This window comes from Echeneis naucrates, chromosome 18 (assembly GCF_900963305.1).
Source record: "Echeneis naucrates chromosome 18, fEcheNa1.1, whole genome shotgun sequence".
Lineage (NCBI taxonomy): Eukaryota > Metazoa > Chordata > Actinopteri > Carangiformes > Echeneidae > Echeneis > Echeneis naucrates.
Genome location: NC_042528.1, coordinates 12,307,218 through 12,334,972, shown reverse-complemented (window position 1 = coordinate 12,334,972; position 27,755 = coordinate 12,307,218). Strand labels below are relative to the sequence as shown.

The 27,755-nt window shown below is 39.7% G+C and overlaps 2 protein-coding genes across 5 annotated transcripts in view; one reads left to right on the top strand and one right to left on the bottom strand.

The window, feature by feature from the left end:
• afap1 (actin filament associated protein 1) overlaps positions 1-18,463 on the top strand; it is a 54,476-nt gene extending 36,013 nt beyond the window's left edge. The window contains exons 7-17 of the mRNA XM_029526666.1: positions 5,315-5,401; positions 6,307-6,382; positions 10,836-10,988; positions 11,395-11,606; positions 12,034-12,179; positions 13,041-13,155; positions 15,956-16,085; positions 17,266-17,430; positions 17,514-17,704; positions 17,825-17,992; positions 18,153-18,463. Coding sequence (XP_029382526.1) covers positions 5,315-5,401; positions 6,307-6,382; positions 10,836-10,988; positions 11,395-11,606; positions 12,034-12,179; positions 13,041-13,155; positions 15,956-16,085; positions 17,266-17,430; positions 17,514-17,704; positions 17,825-17,992; positions 18,153-18,179 — 1,470 coding nt within the window. The 3' untranslated portion in view covers positions 18,180-18,463. The remainder of the gene's footprint in view (positions 1-5,314; positions 5,402-6,306; positions 6,383-10,835; positions 10,989-11,394; positions 11,607-12,033; positions 12,180-13,040; positions 13,156-15,955; positions 16,086-17,265; positions 17,431-17,513; positions 17,705-17,824; positions 17,993-18,152) is intronic.
• Positions 18,464-22,234: 3,771 nt separating this feature from the next.
• Positions 22,235-27,755, bottom strand: part of sorcs2 (sortilin-related VPS10 domain containing receptor 2) — a 292,041-nt gene continuing 286,520 nt past the window's right edge. Inside the window, exons 22-28 of one of the 4 annotated variants that reach the window (XM_029526352.1) lie at positions 27,292-27,404; positions 27,024-27,146; positions 26,827-26,923; positions 26,673-26,714; positions 25,828-25,930; positions 25,266-25,459; positions 22,235-24,256 (exon numbers count right to left, since the gene is read on the bottom strand). In XM_029526352.1, coding sequence (XP_029382212.1) covers positions 24,192-24,256; positions 25,266-25,459; positions 25,828-25,930; positions 26,673-26,714; positions 26,827-26,923; positions 27,024-27,146; positions 27,292-27,404 — 737 coding nt within the window. In that variant the 3' untranslated portion in view covers positions 22,235-24,191. Of the gene's footprint in view, positions 24,257-25,253; positions 25,460-25,827; positions 25,931-26,672; positions 26,715-26,826; positions 26,924-27,023; positions 27,147-27,291; positions 27,405-27,755 lie in introns of all 4 variants that reach the window. The other 3 variants (XM_029526354.1, XM_029526353.1, XM_029526355.1) reach the window with 3 other exon arrangements.

Genomic DNA, 27,755 nt, shown 5'->3' with positions numbered 1-27,755 from the left:
TTCCCCCAGACATTGTCTGCTAACGACCTGTTTATGGAGGACATGTCCATATTCTGCTCCGACCTCCTTGTGAAATACCTTTCTTCTTGTTGTTTTTCTTTATTATTATTATTATTATTATATGCTTTTTTGTATTATTTCCCTCGTCCTCATTTTACTACTGTTTTCTTTCAACACCTCTCTTATAGACCAGTGTCAAATGTTTTTAGACCAAGGACTTTGCCACTAAAATAAAACTAATGGACTGCCTAACTCTTAGACATCCGCTAAAACATCAGGCCTACATCCTCAATAATGTTGAAGTCAAGTTGAAAGTAAGCGTGAACAGAAACAGGATTTGTAGCTGTGAAATCCAGGGAGGGGGCAACACGGTGGCATAGTCGTTAGCGCTTTTGCCTCACGCCAAGAAGGTAGTGGGATTGATTCCCAGGCCTGGGGCTTTTCTCTGTGGAGCTTTCATGTTCTCCCCGTGCTTGCGGGCATTTCCTCCAGAAACTCAGCTTTCCTTCCACTTTCTATGCCTGTCTAGGTTAATTGGTGACTCTAAATTGTCCATAGATCTGAGTGTGAGTGTGACTGTTAGTAGTTATTTGCCTCTGTCTGTCTCTTTGCGTTGGCACTGGGATGGACCTGTCCAGGGTGTACCCCACCCTTGCCCACTGTGAGCTGGGATTGGCTTCAGCACCCCCTGCAACCCAAAACAGATAAGCAGTAGATGATAAATGAATGCATGAATAAATGAAATCCATGGCTTGTCTCAGTCATCAAATCAAAATCAAATCAGATTTATCAAATCAAATCAGATTTATTTGTATAGCACCAAATCATAACAAAGTTACATCAAGGCACTTTACATTTTGAGCAGGTCTAGACCAAACTCTTTATAAATTTATTTAAAGAGACCCAACAGATCCCCCGATGAACAAGCACTTGGCAACAGTGGCAAGGAAAAACTTCCTTTAAGAGGCAGAAACCTCGAGCAGAACCAGGCTCAGGGGGGGCGGCCATCTGCCTCGACCGGTTGGGTTGAGAGAGAGGTTGAGAGAGAGGTTGAGAGAGAGGTTGAGAGAGAGAGAGAGAGAGAGAGAGAGAGAGAGAGAGAGAGAGAGAGAGAGAGAGAGAGAGAGAGAAGCTCAGTCCTTCCCCCAGCAGCCTAGGCCTATAGCAGCATACCTAAAGAGTAGAGGACTTTTTAACTGTACGCTCTGTCATACAGGAAAGTTTTAAGCCTGGTCTTGAAAGTTACTAAAGAGTCCGCCCCCCGGACCGATGCTGGGAGTTGGTTCCATAGAAGAGGAGCCTGATAACTGAAAGATCTGCCTCCAGATTTACTCTTGGAGACTCTAGGAACCACAGGTAAACCTCCATCTAGAGAGCGGAGTGGCCTGCTAGGACAGTAAGGAACTATGAGCTCTCTGAGATACGATGGAGCTTGGCCATTAAGAGCTTTATACGTTAAAAGAAGGATTTTGAATTCTGCTCTATATTTTACTGGCAGCCAATGAAGAGTAGCTAACACGGGAGAGATATGATCTCTTTTCCTAGTTCCTGTTAATATTCGTGCAGCAGCGTTCTGAATTAACTGAAGGCCTTTTAGAGATTTGTTTGGACATCCAGATAGTAATGAGTTACAGTCCAGCCTAGAAGTTACAAATGCATGGACTAGTTTTTCTGCATCATCCTGAGAAAGGATGTTTCTGATTTTCCTAATGTTTCTAAGGTGGAAGAAAGCTGCCCGACTAACTTGTTTTATGTGAGGGACAAAGGACATGTCTTGGTCAAAAATTACTCCAAGGTTTCTTACAGTGGAGCTGGAAGCCAAAGTAATGCCGTCCAAACTGATGAGATGATTATATAGTATTTTTCTGAGGTGCTTAGGACCGAGTACAATAACTTCTGTTTTGTCAGAGTTGAGAAGTAAAAAATTTCCGGTCATCGAGACTTTTATGTCTTCAAGACATGCCTGCAGTCTGACTATCTGACTGACTTCATTTGGCTTCATTGATAGGTACAGCTGAGTATCGTCTGCGTAGCAGTGGAAATTGATGCTGTGTTTCCTGATAATGTTGCCTAGAGGAAGCAGATAAAGCGTAAAGAGAATTGGTCCAAGTACCGAACCCTGCGGGACTCCATGACTCACTACAGTACATGAGGAGGAGCTGTTGTTTACATGAACAAACTGATGTCTATCTGATAAGTAGGATTTGAACCACTTTAGTGCAGTTCCTTTAATTCCAATTTCATGTTCCAGTCTCTGTAGTAAAATATTATGATCTATGGTGTTGAATGCAGCACTAAGATCTAGAAGGAGAAGTATGGAGGCTGATCCATTGTCTGAAGCCATAAGAATGTCATTGGAGACTTTAACCAGCGTTGTTTCTGTGCTATGATGGGCTCTAAATCCTGACTGAAACTCTTCAAACAAACTGTTCCCATCCAGATGCTCGTGTAGTTGTTTTGCTACAGCTTTCTCAATGATTTTAGAAATAAATGGAAGGTTCGATATGGGTCTATAGTTTGCCAAAACATCTGGATCAAGATTAGGCTTTTTAAGCTGGGGTTTGATGACCGCAGTCTTAAGTGCCTGAGGTACATAACCCAGAAATAAAGTCAGATTAACCAAATCTAGAATGAACGGCTCATGGTGGTGAAATTGGACTATTACTTCCTGTTGCATCTTCTCTGATCTGAGTGTTTGATAGTCAACAGGTTCTTGATAACTGGAGACAGTTGATAACAATACGTTATCACCTGGTCACACAAAGTCCAGCAACACTGGAAAACACTCAATTATGTCAGCTTATTTGAATGTATGTATGAGTTGTTTCAACATTGAAAACAACATGTATCCCTAGACTAGAAACACTACATTAAACATTTTAACAAATTTACTTACAGACCACCTGGGGTGGTTTGTGGACCGCTGGCAGACCACGGACCACACTTTGAGAAATGCTTCAGTAGACCAACATATAAGTACCAGCATGCCACTCGTTATTCAGGGCAGACTTGTGGGCTCACTGTAAAATTCCAGTAACTGGTGGTGGCCTTGTGGTGAAGGTGCTGACCAAGAACCGCAATGTTCTTGGTTTATGTGCGGCCAGGAAACTTTGTCAAGAACTCCCCTTAGTTGATTGCACAAATTGCACAAAAGCAACACAAAAAATATTTACAGCATTTAAAAAAATCCAGAAAGGCAGTGACTAAAAATACATTTCCTGACTCTTTAGTTTTCCTTTGAAAAAGATTCTAAATAATGTGGCTATTCTGCACTCAGCAGCATGAACCACATAAATGAAAGGAACAAATAAAAATAAAGCTTATACAGTTTTAAAAGATAATGCCACAGCTTTTGTGCTTCACAGGCTTACTGTATATTAAGGGCAGTAAAGGGAAAATGGGTTAAGGCTGTGTTGGATGGAGGATGAATTTGATCATTTTCATGGAAATGTGTAAAATTGCCTCAAAATCCTCTCTAATGAGGACTATGATGATTGAATTTTAATGAATATTATTATCCTTTCTTACTTTTTTCATTATTGTCCCAGATTGTCATTATGGGATAAAAAGGGGGCCACACAGCGGCTCACCTGATAGAGCGCCTACTGACTGTGGCTGCCAAGATTCACATCCAGCCCATTTCTCTCTTTGCAACTGTAATAACAAAACCATAAAAAGCAATCCATTGTCAATACAGCTTATGCATTAGCAGCTGAGGTGTACTTGAGCCAATCCCAGTTGATATACAGGGATTGTAATACTCCAGTGATATGTCATCGGTCCATTGCAGGGCCAACGCAGCATTCATTCTTGTGCCTACAAGATTTACCCTAAAGTTCTTTAGAGCCATCCATCAACCTAACATGCATGTGTTTGGAGTGTGGGAGGTAGTAACAGGAAACGGAACCAAAAGCAAAGGTTAGGGTTTAACCTAGAACCTGCTTGCTGTGAGGTAACAGTGCCAACCATTGTTACACCATGCTGCCCAGTCCTTTGGCAATTTCGTTTGAGAATTCTAAGTTACCACACGCTCCGCACATCTCTACCAATTTGGACCATATCATCAGACTTAGTTCTCCTGTCGGGTAATGCAGTGGACAGTGATACACGTCATATTGCTGTCTGTCCCACTCTCTGGCCTCTAAGCTGTTCTCTGAGCCAAACCCATGGAGCCACAGTCTGTCATTTTTCCTGTGAAACCGAATTATGTCCTTTCCAAGCCAAAACCAATGAGCTGAAGAGCTCTACACTACCAGAGATGGTTCAGAATGCTTGCAGAGGAATAAGTTGTGCATGTGAGTGTGTACGTGTGCCATACTGCATTAGCTGGCTTGCGTACACAGTGGTTTGCCTGAAAACTCATTTCCCTCTGCTGCTGCTCATCTGCACACACCCCTGTCACCGCCACATGCTTAGGACTGCCAGATCTGATGGTGCGTTGCCAGTTCTGAAGTCCAACAAGGTCATGGCAATACACACTGGCGGTCTGTCCAGAGCCCTGCATTTCTCATTGATCCCTGCTGGACCTTATTGCATAAGGATTCCTTGGATGTAGTAAATCTCTGTGGTGTCTAATGTGTGTAGCAGATGCCCCAACCCTCAACCATCTCCTACCACACGTGCATGTATGTGCTCTACCTCCTGGAGTTACTTTGAGTTACTTCACCACATGGGCTGTATTTCCTTATGATCCCTTGGCTGCCATTCAGTAATGTGATGGAATATGAGGGAGGAGGCTGTGCAGCATACATGTGGCCTACATTACCCCAGGCATGCTGTCTAGGCTGAAGGAATGAGCTGCTTAATTATGTGGCAATGGTGTGAGGAAATATTTCAGAATTTTTAAATGAGGGATCCACCCGTCTGTTAAGATCATAGTGGAGACATAAGACTCTGCTCACCCAGTTGGTAACAGTGAGGGCTGGGTGATTGATCAACATTTTCAGCAAATTTCACTCACCAACTAAAATCATCTATGCATGATTTTATACAAGTTCATCTATGCGTGAAGGGCAGAGCCCAAGTCAACCCCCTGTGGCATCACCCATTGGTCTGTGAGCTTCCCTTAAGAAGCCTCCAGTTTTTAATTTAACTGTCACCATCTTGGTCTTTTGAAACCAGAAAAAGCCATGTTTGAAGGAGACTTTGAGGTGGAGCTAAGGGTTGAATATGTTCATTCAGTAATGTGAATTGCAGTATGTTATGTTAAATAAGGTAAATTTCAAATTTACACACACACACAGAGGATTGTTGAGTGTCAGCAATCTACTGAACAGCAACTTTGCTGACCGCTGCATGTTCTTTTATCTTACAGGTGATGAGAGAGGTTTGTGTCAATGGGAGTGTGGACCTGGATGGAGCAGTATCTGGATCGCCTGTGCATAAACCTGAACTGGAAAAGGTAAACCCTCCCCAGCATTACTGTACTCATCTGTCCTCATCTTTGGAAATTATGGTAAGAAGGAAAATTATATCCAGAAATGATGTCACTCTGATTCTGCTTTACCACACTACTTTGTCAGTTTAAGTTAATAATCATTCCAGTTGTTTTAAATTGGCACATGATTTTTGTCAAATTAGCCTAATCTCAGTGTGTTGGTATGCACCCCAGATAATATATGGTATGCACTATGCTTTGCACATTAAAAAAAACTTTTTTACTTAATGTTTCCAGATTCTGTCCTCATGTGCAAAAGAGCACACATTTGAATGTGGTTTTGTAACTGTCACTAAGTGTGTGTGTGTGTGTGTGTGTTATAGTGTACTTGTGTGTATGCATGTGTGCTGAAAAGTGCTCCTGCATGTACAAAACTGCTGCCATCAGACCTTATCGAGAATGCACTCTTAAAAAATTTTGCCCCAGGGCCTGTTTAATACTGGGTTTCAGTCCTCATCCCTATAAATGGCCCAACCGAAGAAAGTAAAATAGAACTTAACACTGGAAGAATACTGTACCCAGTACTTATGTGTGTTTGCCTGTATGCATGTGCATTTAGCGGTGGAAAATGAGCTACATCAGAAGCTCTTTAATGACAAACTGTTCCCAACTTGGCACATCAAACACACGCCTGGCCTAATTATTCATCTGAAACTTGATGCAGATGCTCATTTACAATGTAGCAATATGATTAGACAGCTGGGTTTGTGTGTGTGTGTATGTGGAGGGTGGGGGGTTGTTCTTCTTTGTTTGTTTTATTTATCTATTTTTTGTTTGTTTGTTTGATTGTTTTTCAAAAAAAGTACAGTTTTAAAGAATTTGTACCTTCTTGTGCATCTTTTTCTTTTGCATGATCTTCCTGCTCGCAGAAAGCATCATGTGACAGGCCAAGCTCCGACGGTGAGGCAACTCACGAGAACGGACACAGTGACTACAAAGAACAAGGTGAGGCTCCACAGAAATGTTTTTTTTTTTTTTTTTTTTTTGTGGAAATAAACATTGGGTTCTAACAGAAGTGATTCATTCACTTAATGAGAAACTTTCCTTTTCTGGTTCATTTGGAATAAACAGAAGATGAACTAGGTAGTTAAAATGAACAATAACCACCACATTGCCTCATTCCTATTGACTGATTTACCAAAATTAAATGGGCTCAATCCTTTATTTTTGTATTCTGTGAAAAGTTGGTCTGAGTTTATTCTAGTGACAGAATAGTCACTATAGACAGCAAGATGTGGACAATAAGATATTTAGAACATTAGAGGCGTTGGAGCTTATTTTAATAATTTCTGTTCAAAAGAATGAGCAGTAATATTAAGAATAATTTTTTTTTCTGCTTTTATGAGCTATTATCTTCTATTACAGTGAACCAATGTCATGTTAAGCATTGATAAAATAAAAAATATATTTCATGTACAGTATTTATAACAGGGTTAGGGTTAGGGTTAGGGTTAGCCATCGATAAATCCATGGCTGAATTTCTTTGTTGGCTTCATCATAGTGTTTGTCTCTCAATGTTCCTGTTTCATTCTCACTGTTGCTATTAAAAGTATACTTAATTGATAGTAAAAATACTGACATACAACTCTTAAAAATTTATTTTTTCTCTGTCGATTTATTTCTGGAAGAACAATATCGCTTACAATTTTTCTCTAATTACAAATTGATAAAATTAAATTTAATTGCTCTGCCCTTCTTTGATGTTTTCGCGGTTCTTCTCTCCCTTTTCCCGCTCCCCCTCAGGATTGTTTAATCAGCTTTTTGTGATGTTTCAACATCTGTGAATGGTTAGCTTTTAGAGATTGAAATCCCCATCAACACTGCTCTCATGAAGGACCAGTGTTGTATTGCTAAAGCAAGTTACATTAAATTAGGGGTACATTATCAATACTGTTGTTTCTTGGATACAGTTGAAAAGAGACATTATAACTGCCTTTCTTTAATCTGTCTCAAAATTCAGAGCACTATCTGTACAAGCGCGGAACAGACCAGTCACCGTAACAAAGAAATATGGGTGAAATAGTCTCTGATTATTTACCATGTGTTTACTCAGCAGGCAAAAATCCTCAGGGAGAGACATTTCATTTTAATCATCAGCCCATTTATTTGGATTATCAACTAAAATGTAAAAGGTTTTTCTTTTCTCCAGCATTTAGTTTAAAACAGATTTCCCACCAGCAGTTAATTTAAAATCTCTAAGCAAGTTTGGTTTTTATGGAGTCAGCACACAGCTATGATTCAGAGCTGTGGTTGAGTAAGTTAAGTTTATGTGTCATTGCTGTGAAACTATGGGGAGTTGAGGAATAAAAACCTGCACTGACCTCCTGTATGAGGTTAATGTAGCCATATAAAATGCTGCACAGTCACCCATTGGTCACATGAGCGAAAAAAATACAGGCATGGCGACGAGCGACAAGTGGAAGCGAGTGGGCCACATATCGCCTGGTGGGTGGGGAGAAAATGGAAAAAATTGAGAAAAAGCTTTCTATTTTATGCAAATCTTGGGCGACAAAACCATGAGATTGTTTTTAAGAATAGTAATCTGAGTGAAGAAGGTGTGGAGATCGTGCAGCTTCAGAAAAGAGTTCAACATGGTGGACAATGTTGACTCGACACAGGACTTATGGTTATATCTAACGACTTTAGTTTTTTGCTGATATTTCCTTCAAAATCTAGCGAGAAATAAATATGTCTAAACCATAAAACCTCATTGTTATGGCAGGATGTTTTTTGTAACATCAATTTTTTCGAGTTAACACCGTGGGTGAACACAGGCTCGTATGAGCGTCACCATGCAACATGTTCACCAAAAACAAATCAGTCTTTACTTTCATTTCACTTTTTCAACAGCAAATGGGATTGATGAACAGGTTTTTTTTATTATTATTATTATTATTATTATTCATAATTTTTGAGATCCTCCAAGTGGTGGGATACATTAGATCGTGGCACTTTCTAAAATAAAAAAAAAAATAATAAAAAAAAAAACAATACGCACAGTCACACCACTGTAATGTCCACCTGGCGAAAATCGCCCAGTGATCAAATTGCCTTGTCACCATGCATGTGAGCATAAATTCACCTTTCTGGTCCTTGGTATCTCAGATGTGCAAGGTGGTTGACCTTCTGACCTTCACAATGTACATGCAGTAAGGTGAGGAAACAAAATCAAAAGCTCCTTTAAGTAAGAAGACAGCATTTATAGCTGATGCTGTTTTGGGCCTTATTTGAAGACATGTTTACGGATGCTTGCCTGTTTTCATCTACTTGAAAACAGGCAATACCCGTTATATTACACCAAAATCCCCAAAGCTACACTCAGAAAAAGAGTTACAAAAACACAAAAACACAGGTTTACAAATGCTGAAACTTGTAGCAGAACAACAACCAGGGGGAGAGCTGGAAAAAGTTTATCAATTTGTGTACCAGTCAACACCTTTTTTTTTTTTCCTACAATCTTTGTGTGTGTGTGTGTGTGTGTATCTTTCTGTGTCGACTTCATTCCATGCAATTGTGTTTCCAGCATCTGAACATGAAGGTTAACTTGCCTGGTGGTCGAACAAGCATCAATTAGCTTTTCTTAGAAAGTTTAAAACCCTGGGTAGGCGGCACAGTGGTAATAGTAGCAAGCACTGTCGTTCCACAGTAAGTTTGCATGCCTTCCCTGGTTCTGTATGTTTCCTCCGGGTACTCCAATTCTTTGCACTTAGACATGCATGTCTTAAGACTGCATGTCTACATTGAATGGCGACTCTAAAGTGCCCATAGTGTGAGTTTGAATGTATCTCTGTATGTCTACATATGTCGGCCATGCCTGCACCCGCTGCATTTCTGACGGATAAATGATTGAAAATGAAATTAAATTAATGAAAATCCTGGGCATACACACAAGTTTTTCTGGAAAAAGGGTATCAGATGCTCAGCTACTTATCCTTGCTCATCATATCTTAGCTGGGCAGCTGTTAATAGGATGACAACACTAATGTCACTTGCATCATGTCATTAACTTTCCCAGAGGTCTTGATTTTACTTCACCCATCGCTCAGTCCTGGAATTCTCTTTTTTGGCTTAACTGACCACATTCTTTCCACGGCTGGTAACAAAAAGAGCTGATTTACTGGAATCAAATTCACCTGATCAGATTTTTCCCCTGAAGGGAACATAATAAGGGTTCCTTCTTTTTAAGAATTGTTTTTACATCTGTTTGTCTGCTTTCCACCTCAGACCTGCATTGCATGTGGCACGTGTTTGTATACTTTTTGTATTACAAGAGAAACCGCTTGACTGAAGCCAAGCATAGACAGATTCCTATTTAATTAAGGCAGTCGCCATGGTTGTTGTCACATCATATCTGTGAGGAAAACAGTAGCTCTTGACCGCCAAAAAGAATGCAACGCAAACAGTTTCTGTCATTAATGTATCAGTTTTGGTGACCATTGTTTTCTTCAGCTCGGCTTAGACAATATCTGTGTGAAAGCCAACTGTGGTGATTATAAGCAGTGTTTTATTACATGTGCATGTGTGTGTCTTGAATTGTTCCAGACGCTCAGTGCTAGCCATCTCGGCATGATGACATTACTGAAGGGGAATGCTTTATATTTTCCTCCCCCAGTGTTTCTCCACTGTCTCTTCAGTGTTTGTATTGTGCAGTTTTTGTGACTTTTTCACATATTTTATTTCCTACTTCCTCCTTCATTATAGGTTTATTCATTTTCTTTCTTTCCTTTAATTCAAAGTACCCTACAAACCACAAAGTCTAAACAAGTTAGCAAAGCAGAAGTGGTATTTTCTCATTTAAACAAATGGACATATGCTCTTCTTCTAGCAGAACCACAATCCCTCTCTTTAGGATAGGGGAATAGAAGAGCAATAAATCAACATTCCATCTGCAATAGCCATTGCAGATGGAATGTTGATTTTTTATTTTTTATTTTTTATTTTTTTTCAAAATGTTTTCAATTTAATTTTCAAAAATTATGTTTTTTGTTGTTTTGTATCAAACAAACATTGCCCTTTTATCTCTGGAGGTTATGGTATTTAGGCCAGGGTACCTCTGTAGCACCGCAACACCAATGGAGCAAACACTGCTAACAAAACAAATTCCAGCACTTGGCCATATTGCCCTTTCATTATTGATTAATAGTGCAGCCCTCAATATCTATCAATGTAGGCCAGCTGAAATTGGTCCAGTCAGAGCAATGAAGATACTGGGATTGGAGCCAGTCGTAATTTCCTGACTGAAAGCTTCTGAATTGACAACGGACTGATTAAACAAAGTTCTTGCTCTTAGTCATTTACTGTCGAAACTAGACTTTTTTCAAGGTCCCTCTAAAAGGGAACACATTTTCCCTTCATTTAAGCCTGAATTGAATTTGAGTTCTGTTTCTTTCTGGCACAGGAAAAGGGAAAAAGAGCTCAAAGTCGGACCACAAGACAGGGACAGTGGGGAAAGGTGCTGGGAAGAAGATCACAAAGATCATCGGGCTTGGTAAGAAGAAGCCATCCACAGATGAGCAGACCTCGTCAGCAGAAGAAGACGTACCCACATGTGGTAAGAAAGACGTCAAAGTTAATAGTGAGCTGGATTATATTCATTGTCATCATGAAAAAACAGAATCAGCTCTACATCATACAGTTTACTTCAAAGGCTATTTTTGTAATAATTACCTTGAACCTTGCAGTCTGTGCTGCAGTGTGCTTCACTGCTATGGTTTGCAAAAATAAATGATAGCTGATGAATCTTGTCAGATACGCATGAAATAAGAATCTACAAGAACAACACATTTGAATTCTAAGTTATGTATTAACGCAACATAATTCCAATCAGATGATTGAAGGCATATTTAATGAAAAATAAATGGTAATTATCAGCAGCTGATTGTTGAATCACTAATATAATGATAACAGTTTGAAAGTCAGTCAGTTTTTTTGGTGACTGTTTATGCTTTCATTGACAGGTTACTTGAATGTGCTATCCAATAACCGCTGGCGGGAGCGCTGGTGTCGCCTGAAAGACAACCAACTGCTCCTTCATAAAGACCGGGATGACCTGAAGAGTCACATTGCCTCTCTGCCTCTTCGGGGCTGTGAGGTGAGCCCCGGCCTTGACCACAAACACCCCTTTGCCTTCCGTCTGCTTCGCAACAGCCAAGAGGTGGCTGTACTGGAGGTAAGATTTTCATCAGGAATGCAGAGAGTGTTCAATGTTAAGAGGAAACATGTATCCCAGTGTCCGAAACTATATTAAAGTGCAGTTAAACTACTACTAGCAAACCCTTCTTGTCATGTTTTCTGTCTTACTCCTCTTAATCTCTTGATTCTAAAGCATGTGTACAAGCAACCTCCATTTACCATTTGTTTTGAATCTTTCCACTCATGTTGTCATCACACATATTACATACATTTTCTTCCATTTCCCCTGTAAAACCAGATCATAAGTGAACTTTTGGATTATGAAATGCAAGATGTAGCCTTTTCATACAATAATTCAGAGGAGCCACAAATTAAAATTAATTTGCACTTTTTAAAAATAATTAAAGTTATTGCTTGAAAATGGTTTCATATTGCTGTACATTCTTTTAATCCTTGTCCTATAGGCCTCCTCATCTGAGGCAATGGGTCGCTGGTTGGGTGTTTTATTGGCTGAGACTGGCTACACCACGGACCCAGCGACCCTTCACTATGACTACATTGATGTCGAGACCACTGCCAACGTCATCCAGCTGGCCAAGCAATCTTTCTGGTGAGGGACTCTCATTTTGTGTGTTTTTTTTATTTTTTTATTTACTTATGTTTATCGTTTCTTTCAGACTGTAAGATGGTCAGATCAAGCCATGAAGCATTTAACTAAAAGAAGTATTTTTTTTTAAGCACGGTTTAGTTTATCAAAAACAGAATTCATTCAACTGTGTCCACTAGTGTATAACCAGGCTGATTATAGATAAGCTTGCTGCCAACCAAATCAAAAATGTAAGGAAAATAATTGGACAGTTCTGCTATTGCTAAGTGTTCAGAACTTTCTACATTTACATCAGAACAAATGTGTTCTTGATCAGTAATGAAAATCTTTGACAACACATTAATACACACACACCTAATGTTCTCCTGCATGCTTGTAAAGAGGGGTGAGAAATATTTTGTTGTTTGCAATCTACAACCTCACCACTAGAGGCCACCAAATTCAACACACTTCCATTATAGTTTTTTATGTTCTAATTTGCTTACCGACAGTCAGGCCTTATGTCCTTTGTGACATAACAACATTATCAATGCAATGTTGTTTTATTTCCGGTTGAAGTTGAAGAAATAATTAGTAAGCAGATTCAGTGAAAGGAAAATTAATATTTTGTATCAAAACACAGAACTGCAACAGGAAACGGAGAGCGAGCCACTCCAGAAAACATCATAGCATAAGAAAGTCAACTTCAATTCTGAAATCAAATGAAAGTCTCAGTGCTTGAGTTGAGTAAAACACTGGAGCTCTACACTAAGAGAGCTGTAAAGTGGCCCACTGTGGCACCAGTGTGCCCTCCCTGCTCCACCAGCAGGTGATTAAGATCCTGTTGATTCTTATTTCATGGGTGTTTGTGTGTTTTTCTCACAGTTTCACCAGTAAGCGTGCTGTCTCCCCTAACCCATACCTGGACAACCCAGTCAACGGCTATGCCTGTCCCACTGGAATGGCACTTCACTACGACGATGTGCCCATAAATGGAACAGTAAGAACATGCCTGTTAAGTGGGGATGGATGTACAAAGACTGAGCTAAAGGAGTTTAACAAACAGTTTTTAGTTTTTTGTTGAATTCCATTTTGACTTGGTTGCTAACTGCTTTTTACTAACCAGACTTAATGAATGAGGTGTATTTAGCCACTTTTTTAAAGCTTTAATTATATCCCGAGCATCATCAGTAGATCAAGGTTGTGCAGTGTGTTTTAAATTAAGCTTTTTTTCGCAGAATTTAAAGCAGTAGTTTTCAAATGTTTCAGTTCAAGGCTATTAAAATTAAACTCACAGAACTCCCAAAAATCCAAAAAAGCACAAGGGCTTATTATTCACTATTGTTTTGGTAAAAAATGCATCAAAACATACTGTGAATTTTTTTTTCCTTGTTGGATAGATCAGTGATTAAGCAGAGAATGCAGGACTAGAAAAGCAACGCAGTCCACCAAAGAAACTGGGAATCAAACCAGGGTCTGAATATAATAAGAGGTTTAACTGATTCATTCAGCTGTCTACTCATTCTTGTGGGATGCACGGTCTATGCCTCTGCAGGATAGGTAGTCACGCTTTTAATGTGCTATCATACTTGACACAAATGCAGTATTTAACATGATATTTTAACTAATTTAGTCACTTGTGCAACCATTGGTTGTCCACAGACCGCACTTAAAAAATTTTTATTTAAAGGAATGTGAAAGTTCCAGAAACTTCACCACCAACTGATGTTTTTAAAGTGATCACTCCCTTTCTTTCCTTTCACTTTATTTTTCTAGAGTATGTGACCTACAGAGAGTAATAACTTCAGTTCTTGTTGAAAGCTGTAAAACCTATAGCTTTATATGTCATGGTATATTCAGTAATGCTGAACTGCCTCAACAAACTTAAGTTACAGGACCTGGAGTATAATACTGCATTAGTTGTAGTAGCGGGAATAGTAGTGTTGAGCACTCAGTAAATCAATCTGCAATGGGGTCAAACATTTGGATCCCACTGTGTATGGCCATGGAAATCAAGTACATCTTTAATCTATATATGTGTCTAAGCTGTGTAGTGTTTCTTTCCTGTTGTTTGTTGCTTTCCTTCTCTTTTCGCCTCACTTGCATGCTTTCTTGGTCTAACACAAGGACCTGCAGGCTCTGTACTCCAGTCCCACGGGAGGTGGTCAACTGAAAGACGAGTGGCCTTATGAGAATGCTGAACTCTATGAGAACATGCCATCAGCAAAGCTGGCCACAGCTCGCAACTGCCCCAAGCCTTCTTCTGTTTCCTTTTCCTCCACCTCTAGGAGCAACTACAAAACCCCTGTTTCTAAAATCTCTTCTAAATTCCTCTCTGCTGATACTAAAACTAAAGACACCACTCAGGTGACTAACAAACTGCTTCTTTACTCTTTAACTCTGTAACCTTTTTCTATTGGACTGTAGGATATTCACAGTGTATTCTCAACTCTCAATAATTAACAAAATCGGTTTCTTGTTTCTTTTTGATTTAACCTAAAAAAAAATTGTTAAAAAAAGTTGAAAGCTTACCTTTTCAGTGGAAATAAACTTCTCTAAATCACTCCAGAAGCTAATGTAGCTGTGTGTACAGGACATTATTTACATGGGTGTCCACCGTAGCAACTTTCTATTTATTTGTTCTACTATTGCAAATATGCCAAAAAATGATTGAATGCAGATTTAAAATAGTAAAATTTTGCATGTGTGTTTGTTTTCTTCAGGTATTCGATGCTAACCCTTCTCCAAAATTATAAGTCAAACAAAAGATGTCTTTTAACAATGCAAATTGTATTTCCTCAGCTGGTCTGAATAGCTGTAGGATTAACAACTGAACTCTGTTAAGCCAGAAAAAGGCTGTTCCGTGTGTAGTTTCCGCTATTATTCTAGAGACAGTATTTATTTTACTACTTAAATATGAATGTCTTTGTTTTATTTTCAACATGAAAGAAATTGTGATATGATGAAGGTCTCGAAAATCTGCAATTCACCTAAAAAGCTTAAAAAACTGCACATCACTCACATATAATGTCATGTGTAGTCTAGTTTGTGAACAGCTGTTTTGAAGCCTCCAATTTGTATTTTGGCCATATCCAGATTTTATTATATTTGGAAAAGCTGGATCTGAGAAGGAGTGAGGGGTGGCTCTGATCTGCTATGACAGTTGACAGTTGTCAAACCCAACAGTTCCCACCACGAGTAAGCTTTTTGCAGCAGTGGTTAGGAAACCTCTGACAGAATTGAGATTTGCCTAGATGGCTTGGTTGCTAAGAGGAGAATAATGTGGGAGTGAGATGAAAGTGGGTGCATAAGAGACGGGATAGAGACCAAGCAGCTGTTAAAAATCATACTTTCGAAGCTTCTTCAACTCTGACTGACTGACCTACGTTTCAATCTCTGTGAAATTGTTGTCAAATCCAGTGATTTGAATGGCCACCTTGACATCTGGTTCGACTACATCCAAGGTTACTTGGAGTTAATGCAATATAATTACTATTACATTTTAAATCTAAAGAAGCTAATCTATTCATATATTGTCTCTTTAAGTTTCACTTTATTTTATATAGATATGTCATCTTTTTGCCTTTTTATTTCTATTGGTTTTATTATGAGAGGAACAGTAACAGACAGGAAATGGCAAAAGATTTATTTCATGGGTGCACAAATATGGCTAAATTGTCTATCCAATTTTTGGCATTATTAGAGTATGTAATGTATGTTGTTTATATGCAACAATAATTTATCTGATTTGTTGAAAAGTTAATATGAAGTGTCCCTTCTTCTTGTTGAATTCGAAGCAGCTGAAGGGAAAGAAGGGCACTGTCATCAATGGGATGTCATCAAAACAAAAAGCAGAGCAAAAGAACCAGTCCAAAAAGAATGGCGTCAATGGGACAAATGGAACAGCTTCCCTGAAACGCAACAACTCCAGTAAGTAAGAAAAAAAAGAATAGATGCAACTCCAAATGATGGTACTACAGTACTGATATCAGCGTCCATCAGTATAAACTAGGACAAGCAGCAGGCTTTTCTGTAATAACCTAAGACTGTCTCACAGTAGCAAACCTTTTTCAGTTGTTGTGCTGAGCAGCAGACAGTGTGTCTGGCTCCCAGGTCCCAGCTTTGCCACCACTGATTGCTTTCTATCAAAGCTCCACTCCACAGCAATTTGGAAAATGCAGGCTGTCCAAAGTACAGCTGGTTTAAGTAGGGGGGAGTAAATAAATTTAAAACCCAAACCTATCCTCCCCTAGAGACGACGTTTGACGTATGTGGGCCAGACTCGAGCCTCCTGCCAGGATTGGGGTAGCACTCAAACAGATGCAATAGGAGCAGGGCCCATCTCATGGTTGTGTTAATCCTTGTGGTGCAGAATAGTACTTTTTTGTCCAATGAGTGAATTAGCACAGTTGTAACCGACTATGTAGTTTGTCTTTCCTCCAAATGTCGGAATGGAAATACCAAATATGTGTCATGTTGGATTTGGATTATGCCACACAATTCTCATATTTCCAATGTCAAATGAGGGTATAGAATTTGAAAACGTCAGCGGTGGTTTGATTGAAGCAAAAATCACAGGAATACAAAAATACACACTATGTTGGATCGTTTTCCTCAGTGTATTTTCCAGTAAGGGAAGGCATGGTGTACTTTTGTGGGTTCAGTTTAAGTGTCTGTGCAGTTCATGCCTCTACGGTTTCCTAATGGGAAATAATCCATAATCATGCAAATATTTTTTAAAGCTATTCTACAATAGTTTTAAGCACAGCCTAAATTTTGCCTACTGTCCATACATGGCCCAGCCATATCCTCAGATTTTCAACCTAGTCTTGATGTGATGAAATTGTTTCCTTAGGTTCCCTATGTATCTATTTATGCATGTTTTTCCATCTTTCTCTCATGGACGGATATCTACAGAAGGACGCCTTCATGGACATATTTCAAATGAATTGGTTATCCTTTTGGGCTCAGACATACTGGTTAAATAATTTGCTATTGATTTGGATTATCAATCAATTTAGGTTTATGATTATCTCATAAACAACATTGATTTTACTTTTTTTTTTTTTTTTTTTTTTTTTTTTTGCCAATTGCCATTTTTGTTATGCAGATGTAGAGCAGTGCAAGTATGGGAAGAACCGTGTGGAGGCAGATGCTAAACGTCTGCAGGCCAAGGAGGAAGAACTGATGAAGAAGAAGCAGGAAATCAGGAACCACTTGACCCAGCTGAAAAAGGAAAGGACAGACCTGCGCACTGCTGTGGAGGCTGCAACAGGTAAAAGAAAGAGTCTTCAATTTAGATATATGCGAGTCATTGAGCAGATTTCTGAAGATAAATTCCCTGCTCTTTGTCTGTAGGCAAACGCTCTCACGGCTCCCTGTCAGAGCGATTGAAGAAGGTGGAGGAGGACTGCCGGCAGAAGGAGCAGGAGAGAGTAAATCTGGAGCTCGAGCTGACAGAGGTGAAGGAGAGCCTGAAGAAGGCCCTGAGTGGAGGGGTCACCCTGGGCCTGACCATTGAACCAAAATCTGGCTGCTCTGCCCTCCAGGTCAGAACTCCTGATCGTGCTTCATTTGTGGCTCATTAGATATTTCAACAGCAGCTCAAAATCCAAATCTTGCTTCTTAATTTGTTCTCATTATTTCCTTTTGTGTATGTGTGTGTGCAGTCGCCGTCAATGTTGAGACGGACACAGGAGTCTTCTCCCTTCTCCAGCTGCGACACCAGTGACACAGAGTCCTGCTCACTGCCAGTCAACAGTGCCTCGCTGCTCCGCCGACAGCAGGGTGGTCAGAAGGCCTCACCTGTTCGTGGTCATGTCCTCAGAAAGGCCAAGGTCAAAGCGCTAGGGTTTTCTTTACATTTTTTTACAATTGCCCCTTGCAGCTCATTAAAAATGTCAAATCCGGTGTTGAAAAATACTAGATATTTCTTAGCCTGAAAATCAAATAGATGGAGAGGAGGACACAAACTAATTGTTTCACTTTGTTTTGCAGGAATGGGAGCAGAAGAATGGCACATAAACCGCTCAACCCCTCACATCAATTTCACTTTTAATACCTTTTTTTGTTCTTTTTAAGAAATTGTCTATATATTTATTTATAGCTGTTCACACCGACAAAGAGCTCGGAGGACAACACAATCATATTCACATGAACCAAAACACGTGGCTGGTTTTAGTGCGCTGTAAGTACCACAGTGTACAGACATAGCAACCGGTTTTAACTCTTAAAGGCTACATGGACAGGATTGTGCGTCAAGTGTTGTCCACTGTGCCTTCTTTTTTTTTTTTTTTTTTTAAAGCAAACAGCTTTTTTTTTCACTCAAGATCATCCAGTAGTTTGTGTCTAAAAAAAAAAAAAAAAAAAAAAAAATCAAAGTCAAGACCAAGTATTTATTTGTAAATGTTTAAAGGAAATACTAGCTTCCCTTTGTTTATTTATGTTGATATATTTAAAGGCTTTTTGTAGAATTTGGTAAATTAATGGTTTCTTCATGATGTCAGCATTGGAACACAAAGTGCACAAAATTCATTACAACACACACTAGCTGAGGAACAATGCAGCTCTTGGGTAAGGGTTATTTCAACAAGCAGTTATTTTATTTAAAACACACTAAAATAACAGAAGGTTGATCTGAATGGTTTGGACACATGTTCAAACAAATACCGTATCTTTCATTAAATCACAGTTAAGATGCCATAATAGAGGAGACAGCATAAAAGGCATTAAAAGCAGTGTAAGTTTATACAAGGTAACAAAGGACTAAAATACAATTATCATTGCTCACAGCAACAACAGCTGTAGCTTTTGATACAGACTTTCTGTGACATTTGAGATGTCAATGTTTGTTAGAAGCTGCCTAAATAGAGAATGGCTAACATGACACCAAGGTGAGATGAATGAAACGAAAACCATTTCTGACAGTAATGTATCAAGCATCATTAGCAAAATAAAATAAAATACAGGATGCCCAGTTAAAGTCCTTTTGCCTCCAACAGAATAAAACAGCTCAGTCTTTTGAAATTAGATCAGACAGCAACATTCTTGTTTAGCAAAGTTGCTTCAACCTGTGTTGAATTCTGTTTAAAGCCCCGAGGCCAAATACACACTAAATATTCCACCATTTTTTTTAATGGATTTGACCTGAACTTGGTTGATATGTTCCTGAAGTTGAACAAGATGTCCTCAGTGAGGATCTCGTCGCTGAGTTTGAGGGGCGTGTCTCTGGTATTTGCGATGCCTCCTGTGAGTCAAGCTCGAAAAGCTTTTCGCTTGGGCTCTTTGCCCAAACATACACAGACATAAGATATCTGATTGGACTACCAGTTAATGAATTATAGCCAATTTGCTGCTAATACAGGTTGCGCATTAATATGTTTATAGTAATAACAGTAGACTCGATGCATAAATCAGAAGAATTTTCCAGCTTAAGTGTTTTCCCTTACCTGGTCATCATAATCAGAAATTCCTGGCTGACCATGTGTTGGTGCCACTTTAACCAGCCTGAATAAACCTTCGGCAGGATTATGGATCTCTATCACTGTGGAGTCTGTAGCTGGACCCTGACTCTGTGTGTATTAGCAGGTCAGGCTCACCCTTAGATTTGGAAAGACCTTCAACAAACATGACTGACAGTCCTTCATCTAAGAGCCACAGTCCTGTTTCTGTAATCGCACCACTGCTCTACTGTAGCGCTGTGTCTGACTGTCTGTGTGCTTTTATATATGTGTGTGTGTGTGTGTGTGTGTGTGTGTGTGTGTGTGTGTGTGTGTGTACATCTTTGTGAGGAGGAGCCTGGATTTTGTGCCAGGGTCACAGTGGATGTGCGTCGTGGCTGTTGTTTCTGATCTGCTGTGGGAAAACACACTGGTTGCATGTCTGCTGCTGCAACTCTGTCTCTTTACAGAGTTCAGTTTTAGCTAAATGTTCCACTTTAGTTTCAAGCCATTACTGACAGGAAAGGTTTCTGTCTCACATGCAACTGTCAGAATGCTTCTTTTCTTCATTGGCATCAATAGGTACTTTAGTCTATTTTGCTGTTACATGAGCACCATGTATTAAAGAGACAGGTGAGATCCCAAATCTCGAGCTCATCCCTATCAAACAGCTGTTCCACCCAAGCTGACATGGCACAGCTATGCATCTGCCACACACACGGCACACAAATCACGTCTCTGCTTGTAAAGTGAAGCCAACGTTTAAGTGCCTTAATACTTTCTTAATATATTCTGTCTCACAGCCATCGGGGGGCAGCTCCACTGGTTGTGGAAAGAAGTCAGATTGTGTTGAAGTCTATGGGAAAAGTGTGCTATTTCTCTCTTGATTTATTAGCTCAGTGAATGTTTTCCCAATGAGTTCTTGCTCTGTCTCTAGTTTCAAGTTACAACGAACCTATTTAGAGGAAAATAGGCCACAAAGCACAAGAAGTGTCAGGGGGCGTGGCTACCTTGTGATTGACCGACTGTAGCAAAAACTGTGACCTGCTGTGTAGATCAGATCAGATCCTTTGCCTCCAAATATAATTTCTGGTTTCAAATGACGAATTAGAGGCTTCAAAGGGCAGCTCCCAAACCAGTGGGTGACGTCAATGTGGGTCAACACGAACCCGCTAACACTGAGATGAAAACAATTATGTTCCACAGCACATGCAACACATCCATTGAGCCTCAGGCCTGAAAGTGAGGACAATTAATCTGGTCCTGACAGTTAAGACTTTGGTTTGGGTTTGTCATTTAAATGTGATGATTGAAGTTTGGGTAAACGGCTGGAAAGCAGACTATTTATTATCATCCACTGAGCATCCTTATAAAGATTGAAGTACACGTGCTTGTATGTGTGTGCGCGTGTGTGCGCGTGTGCGCTCTCAATGTCTGCAAGGCACATCCAAAACCATCAACAATACACTGACTAAAACAGGGACAGTTGCTGTAAAACTTGTATTGCTGTTCTTCTAAATCAACCAGACTGTGACATCCATTTTTCAGACTGATTCAAACACATACACATCACTTGCCACATTTTAATGGTGCTTTTTTGATCAGTACTTAGATTCCACTGCTTTGCAGCCATGTAGATGGACAGAATTAGCGTTTGCATGCTTTGGAAATCAGCTACAAACAGTTCCAACTGCTTGTATATATGTTCTGTCCCATTCCTGCTCTCAGAAGAATGCCCCACTGGTCTGCAGACTGCATGTTAGCATGAGGACAGGGGAGTTATATCTACAAGTATTTAGTTCCTTATGATTCCCTGTCAGATCAGCAAGGCATGTAAACTGAGCAGGAGGTCTGACATCAGTAAATGTGAACCTACTGCACATTTAGTAGCTTGGCTTTGTGGTGGGGGGGCTTACAGAGTCATGCATCAGTGTTTGTTTTTGCACCTTATACATTTTATATACATATGTATATCTCTGACAGTCTCCAACTTGGTGACAGACAACCTTGTATATAAATGAATAAACTCCCCTGACAAACATCTCTCTGTCTTTATTTCTGGGCCTGTTTTAAATTCTGCTGAGTTACGTTAAAAAGCTAATTAACATTTCAGTCTGGTAGGTCGTTCTTAATTGTGTTTTTTTTTTTTCTCATATAGACAGTTATATGTTTTCTACCAGTGAACTAGTGATGAGATGAGGCATGGGTGCATGCAGCTGTTAAGCACATTTATTTTTAAAGTGTAATTCAATGAAAGAAAAAGCTGCTCAGTCCCTTTTTTGGATACTCCTCTCAACTAAAGTGGGGAGAAGCTGGTCTGAAATTGCTGCGTTGACAGAATAATCAGAAAGTCAGACATGCACAATAACATTAGCAGAATATTTTGAGGCTTGCTGATTAAGGCTAGCTGATTTTTCATTATTACTGCTCAGAAGAAGCAAAACTGATCAGCTCTAAAAAAACAGACACTTGGAACTTTATGTTGAAGTTGTTTTAGTTATTCTATTACAGTAACAGTCATTACTGAGTAACATAAATTTGATGATCACTAATATGTGGCAAATTGAAGAAAAAAAAAGTGGCTACATTTGTTGCCACCTGAAAGTATGAAAATCAATCAAAAAAAAACAACAACACACGTACAAGTTAGGAGTGATTTATTCCAGGATGCAGGTTGAGTGTGCTGCGTTCCTGATAAGGACACACAATTATTTTGATCCCCAAATCAATAGAATCAATAGATAAAAAAAACTGCAGAAAGAGGAAACAAATCAAACAAAAACCCTGTGTGGTCAAAATTACATAGTCGGTCCCATCATCTGTGAAACGCCCTTACTAATATATTGTAGTATAATTCCCAATCTCCCCTTTCCTAAAGAGGACATGAATACAATAACAATACACCACTAGAAAATTAAGAACAAGTTGAACATGAGCAGAATATGTACAAAAGGTGAATTAAAGTGTAAATCAGAACAAGTGGACGTGATCCACTGCATCAGATACATGACAAACCAATGAAAGGTGAAGTATGTGTGGACTTCAGGTTAGAAGTGGACGTGTGTAAAGGCCTTGGAGTCTACGGACTTGTTCAGTACATGTTGAGAGCACTGCTTCCAATGCAATCCAACAAAGCAACAGACACTCACCAGTGTTTCTACGTACTAGGGAAAAAAGGTGTATCAAAAATATCCATATACATAGTTGTCACTTAGCTTGTGAGCATGAAACTATTTCAGTTATTGAAGAGCATAAAATTAGCAGGAAATGTTGCAGAGGAAACATGAAACAAATTAAACTCAGTGAAAACTCAGTGTATATCAGTAGCTATGATAAAGCACTCACACACATGTCAAAGGGAGCATGTCCAAAGTGGAGACTGTTCATATTTACACATTTACATACAACAAACCAAACCTTTAAAGGAGACATGATTCCACCATGGACTATGCCTAATATAGGCTGATACAGTAAAATATATCAACTACACCTTCCCTCCATGACAGCGACCTTTTGTCTCCAGGGGAACGAAGTCTGACCCAGTGTGTGGGAAGGAGGATGCAGAAGGGGTGGACTGTTATTAGAAATAAATAAAGTCATGTCACTGAGCAGATTAACTCCTGCTGCTTGAGGCACCACGGGACAGACAATGTGCTCCTACCAGAGGTGGCGTTGATTCTCAAACATCACACACCCAACTTGTGTGAGTGAGAAGATGTGTAGAGATGGGTTTTGCCATGTGTGTTTGCTGATGAAAGCTTTGTGAATATACAGTATAGTGAACTCTCCAGTACCCGCGTACCTGGATTTTGAAGAAAGTGCAACATCGCCCTCTCTTCATATGCAAAATATCAAGGGTTTATCTTTTTTCTACATTCCATCGGGGAAAGATTATTATTGCCTTTGAAGAGAGTGTGTTGAGTAAATATGGGAAGCACAGAGCGAATACAATAAAATGGGGGAGGGGGGGTAAACATTAAATTTAATCATCTTAGCCCACCAGTCTTTGACAACTAACTACTTTCGGTAACTGTGGCCTCTTGGTTCAACCCTCTTTGAGTGTGAAAATTACTGTAAACCAGTGCGGTGCGTCATGCTTGCTGATTTTAAGTGTTTACAAGTGTTCAAGACATAGTACATAAAGATTTTATTAATTGTTTTTTCCTCGAAACACAAATGAGTGTCCTTAGTGTAATCTCCATCCTCACCAGGAGTCAGTGCAGGCCAAAGAGGGTTGTGGCGTCTTGAGGTGGGGGAGGGTGGTTCGCATAGAAGTAAAACACATTAGGTAAAGTGGAGCGCCTCCCCATCCCGTAGCAGCTGAGTGGGAGCGACGTAAAAAAAAAAAAAAAAGTACAGATGAGGGAGGCATCCATCCATCAGCCTCAGCCCCTCCAAGGGAAAAAGATAAAGCCCCCACAAAAATCTCATCAAAGCTGGAGCTGAAGGGAAGCTGAGGAGCAGAGGTGAAGTATCCGAGAAGAAGGAAAAGTAAAGGAAGAGAGGAGCAAGAAGGAGGAAGGCAAAGTGGAGTCCCTGTGCTCGTTAGCCAGCTCGGCTAGGCCAGGCTAGTTGGTTAGCGTGGCCATGGCAGCCATCAGCTGGTTAGATAACTGTGTAGGTCTCTGGAGTTGATGCTCAGGACCACACCTGAATGGTTGCCTGGTGACAAGAGGGAAGAAGACAGAGGGCAGAGGCAAATGAATGAAATGGTTGGTTGAAAATGTACCATTTAATTAAAAAAAAAAAAGATAGTAATTGTTTGCCCCCACAAAAGGTGTTCTGTCCTCAAAGTGACTTTTCCAAAGTGCAGTCAAAAACTCCACAGGGTAACTTCATTGCAAAAGAAAATAAATCCATGCAAACAATAGTCTTTCTATGTTGGTCACTTCCACTTATGTTGTAGCTAATTGTCAAAAATAAAATCATTCTCTAAAGCTGGTATCGTTTTATCTTGGCTTTCCCATCTTTTTTTCCATTGAAATTAACTGCACATTGCATTTTGGAGTCACTGGTCAGTTTATGCATATCATTAAATCATGATGTATTTGAGACCCATTAAACAATCAGCTATAGCTAATCTGCATGTACAAATCAGTAATTGGATTGATCAACTTAAAATAAAGCAGATTTCCAGTCAACACTCAGGGAAAACAAATCCTGCCAGGGTCCAATAATGCTGGAGGGGTTGGTGACTAATACGTCATGACATCACAAAGTAATAGAAGTCCTGATGGCTGGTTTTAAGGCTCAGTTTCCAAATGCAGGCAGTCAGCAATGTTCTGTGGCCCTTTGATTCATCCATAAAATTCATTTGGAAACATGACCTGAGCTGTTATCAAACACCACATGGACCGCACACTTTCGATTCTATGGGACCTTTAACGTTAACATAAGACGACCTGAAAACTACATACTGTATATATAATAACAGTACAACACATTATTAATGTGAAATGGTTTGTAATAACTTTTTATTTAAAGACCAAAATTCAAAATGAATGTCAAAGCTACTATTCTCTTTAAGCACCACTGAGAAGGATGAAAAAGGGGAAGTCCTCCAGTACCTTGGTGTGTGTTAGCTGCTGGTGTTAGTGGCTTGGTTTTTAGTAGCAGTGGTTAGTGGTAGTCCTTATAAGGGAACAGAAGGTGGGACTACCTCCTGCGTTACCTAGGGTCTGCGAGTCCAAGTCATCGTCAATGAACTCCTCGCCTTGGATGATGTGTTGGGTGTCCTCGCTGTGATTGACAGGGCTGGTCATCTCCTGCTCCTTCTCATTGTGCATCTGGGCGTAGACATTGCGATTGCCTGGAAGCTTCCTAAAAAAGAGCGGGGGATAGGCATCCTCAGTCCTCATCCAAGGACTGTGGGATTTGTTGTTCTCATAAGATGGGCCTGAAATTTTGCACTGCACATTTCAATTCAAGTGACTTTTGGTGAATGTTTGTGTTTGGGACATGATTCTGGTTATTGTGCTGGTTATTGTTGTGAAAAGAACGAATGCAGTTACCAAAGATGTCTCAAACTATAAATCAATAAGCAATTTTCATACATGGTGTTATAGGTGTCCAATACGTTATACCTGATTAAATGTAGAAGACATACTGTATGTAACCTATGAGAGTTTGTGTGTTTAAACATCCTTAGATATGGTTGCTGTAGACTGCAATGTTTGACCCAGTCTTACCTGCCTGTCAGGACTGACATGCAGCAGCTCTGTAATGTGTCTCACCTTTTAAACTTGAAGAGGATGAAGGAGCCAGTGGCGATGATGCTGATTAGGAAAATGATGCCTAAAGCCCAAACACCAGGACCTTCAGCTGCTCTGTGGTAACCTAGAGGATTCCCACATAGACATATACCATTTTATACAACCAAAAAGCATTATCTGACCAGCCATTTTTGAAATGTAAGAAATCAAGACAAACTCTTCAGGAACTAATATAGAATGGAAGTAGAAAGAAGAGCGCAAACCGATCAAAGTCAACTCAGTTAAATGGAAATTATTTATATATAATTTGAATTATGAATATTTGGAATGAAAGATAGAATACATTGAATTAAAGTCTGAATATATGGAGCGAAGTTTGAGCATCGTTTTGCCTCTAATAGTGGCCGAGGTCTTTCCTTTTCTCAACTTCAGAGATTAGAAGGAGGCCCTTATTTACCATTTTTCTCTTTACACCAGATATTATAGTAAAAGTAGCTACTGTCCATGGCCATTAATGGCACTACTTCTTTTTTTTTTTGTTTGTTTGTTTGTTTTTTTCCAGGGAGGAAAAAAGGAGGCGCTTATTGGAGAGAGGTTTTTGTATGTGCAAATTGCCGATGCAACTGGCTATTAAAGAGACTCTCTATTAGAATGAAGGCCTCTATTAAAGGAAATACTGTACTCTAACTTCATTCCATACATTCATGCTTGCAGTCAATATATTCAGGCTTCTTTCCATCAGGACAGGCTGACACCGGATCAGTGGTTGAGTTGTTAGGGTACCAGGAAAAGGAAACAGCAAAGAAACCAAAGAGGCTTGTGTTTCTTCAAACAGAAAGCTGCAGGTGTATGATTCATGAACGCACCGGTCTCTGCTGCTGCAGCTGTTGAGTCATTAGCAATTTGACCTAGTCGTTGAAAATAAATCAATAACATGCAATTATAATTAAAAAAAAACAAACAAACAAACAACAATTTTAGTTTTAAAAGCAGACTGGGTGGGTGGTATGCTGACTTTACCTCCATTTGGGTCAGCCAGCATCACCAGCACCTGTAGGCCTCGCACCATGAAGGTGACGTTGTTGTCGTTGAAGGCCTGCATGATGCTTTGGATATGCTGAGGAGGAGAAGATATGAAAATACCTTTGATAAGTAAAACATAAGTAGAAGATGAGATCACATCTGGTGAATGTCATTTACCGGTTATGGTTTTGTACCTTGTCTACAAACTGGCTTTTCTTGTCTGGTTTGCTGTCCATTGGGAGAATGTACAGGTCTGCAGTTGTGGGGAGGCCCGGCTTCACCACCGTAACCAGGGACTCCTGAGGGACACCTGTGACCTGAGGTCAGATGGATATAGTTCAGTTAAAGCTTAAAGCTGCCCAATATATATATATATATATTTGTAAAAAAAAAAAAAAAAACTACCTTAAATCTGCATCCTATCAATGACCATCAGGGGGTGACTCTGTGAAAGTGTGTTACCTTAGCAAGTATGTTGGTGACAACATGGCCAATGTCCTCTCTCCAGTCTGGGATGTTGGGGTTGAAGTGGTCCAGGTTCCCGCTGAAGCTCAGAGGAATGACCTTAAAGTTATCTGGATTTGATAAAACAACTATCAGACTTATTCTCTAAAAAAGAAATAGAATGAAAATAAGGTAATAATAAATAAGGTAACTATTACACACGGTGTTTAAGATTGAACAGCCTGACAAAAGAGGACTTATATATATGTTCATTTACAAATTTAAGTTAGAATTGACAGCATTCATTTAGTTGAAGAATAAGCTGTAAATTAACATTGCTGCTTCACAGCAAAAAGGTTGGGGGTCTTTCTGTGTGCATGTTCTCCCTGTGCGTGCATGGGTTTCCTCCCACTGTCCAAAGACATCCATGTTCAGGTTAATTGGTGACTAAATTGTCAGCAGGTCTGAGTGTGACTGTGAGT